The sequence below is a fragment of the Pteropus vampyrus genome, unplaced genomic scaffold (genome assembly GCF_000151845.1).
Source record: "Pteropus vampyrus isolate Shadow unplaced genomic scaffold, Pvam_2.0 Scaffold1000002409, whole genome shotgun sequence".
In the NCBI taxonomy this organism is placed as follows: Eukaryota; Metazoa; Chordata; class Mammalia; order Chiroptera; family Pteropodidae; genus Pteropus; species Pteropus vampyrus.
Window position 1 is genome coordinate 1 of NW_011916811.1, and position 1,465 is coordinate 1,465.

Genomic DNA, 1,465 nt, shown 5'->3' on the forward strand with positions numbered 1-1,465 from the left:
GGGCGGGGGCGGGCCCGCGCCTTTTTATGCGCGCTGCATTGTTTTGACTGAAAATGCCGTCGGTTTCGAAAGCGGCGGCGGCGGCGCTGAGCGGGTCCCCCCCGCAGACTGAGAAGCCGACCCACTACAGGTCAGTGTCCCGGCGGCCGCGGCGGGGGCGGGAACGGGGCGGGGGCGGCCCCGTGCGCCCCTGGCCCGCGCGCCCGCGCCCGCGCGCCCCTGGGCCTGGGTGCTGCTGCCGGGTGCGGCCTGGGGCCCCGCACCTTCCGCGTCTCCCGCCCCCCCGCCTCCCGCGCCACCCCAGGCCTCCGCCGCACCCAACCTCTGCGCGGCACCAGGGCTCGGGGCGGCTGGACCACCATCCTACCCTGGCTGCCGTTGCCTGAGGTTGAGAGGCTGCGCCCAGTGTCTGGGCGGCACCTGGGCTTGGAGGCTGAGGAACGCGCGGAGTGTTGGGGAACAGCATCTGGGGTCCCGAGGGTGCGGACAATGCACCTTGGGTTGGGTATGAGAGGCACCGCGCCTGGGCTCGGGGGAGGGCGGCCATCTGGACTAGGGCTGCCTCCCGTCTGGAGTCGGAGATGTCTCCTGGGCTTGGGTACTGGACGCACCTGGGGTCTCGGTGTCGCGCCTGAAGTTGAGAATTGCGCCTGCGGTCGGGATGGAGGCTACGCATAGGTTCTGGGGGATTGTTCCTGAGGTCAGGGAAACGCTCCCGGATTGATTTGGAGAGGGGAGGAGGCCGTCTGGGATCATCTGGAGTCGGAGTGGCGGTCGCTCCTGGGGTTGGGGATGAGGGGCTGCACCTGGGTCGGGGACTGTGCCTGGGAATGGCGAACCATGGGATGCAAGGAACGCGCCTTTGCTGGGGGCGGAGGGGGTGGCCACCTAGACTTGGAGTGAGGGGTCGTGCCTGGGGTTCGAAATGGGGGGCTGCGCTTGAGGTCAGGAACCGCCTGGGGTCGGGATGGCACTTGGGCTTGGGATCCTGGGCGCGCCTGGGGTCGCGATGTCGCGCCTGAGGTGCGGGAAACGCGCCTGTGCTCAGGATGGGGAGGCGGGGCGGTAGCCTGGGGCCACCTGGATTCGGAGTGGGGGTCGCGCCTGGGGTCGCGTCGCTCTGGGCCCGCCGTGTCCGGCCCCCACCCACGAGTCCCCGGGCCGCCCGCCGGCGGCGGTGGCGGCGGAAGCGACCCGCAACGCTGTTTGTCTTTTTAGGTATCTAAAGGAGTTTAGGACAGAGCAGTGCTCCCTGTTTGTGCAGCACAAGTGCACCCAGCACAGGCCATTTACCTGTTTCCATTGGCATTTCCTAAATCAGCGTCGGCGCAGACCGCTCCGCAGGCGCGACGGCACCTTCAACTACAGCCCGGACGTGTACTGCTCCAAGTACGACGAGGCCAGCGGCGTGTGCCCCGACGGCGACGAGTGAGTGTGTGTGTATGTGGGGGGAAGGGGGAAGGGG

The 1,465-nt window shown here is 68.9% G+C and overlaps 1 protein-coding gene across 1 annotated transcript; it reads left to right on the forward strand.

The window, feature by feature from the left end:
• Nucleotides 1–15: 15 nt before the first annotated feature.
• On the forward strand, nucleotides 16–1,428 carry LOC105311235 (putative E3 ubiquitin-protein ligase UNKL; the record flags this gene model as incomplete). The annotated part of the gene is made up of 2 exons (XM_011387244.1): nucleotides 16–130; nucleotides 1,219–1,428. Coding segments are annotated over exons 1-2 (287 nt in total), but the record flags the coding sequence as incomplete, so codon positions are not given.
• Between the last annotated feature and the right edge of the window lie 37 nt (nucleotides 1,429–1,465).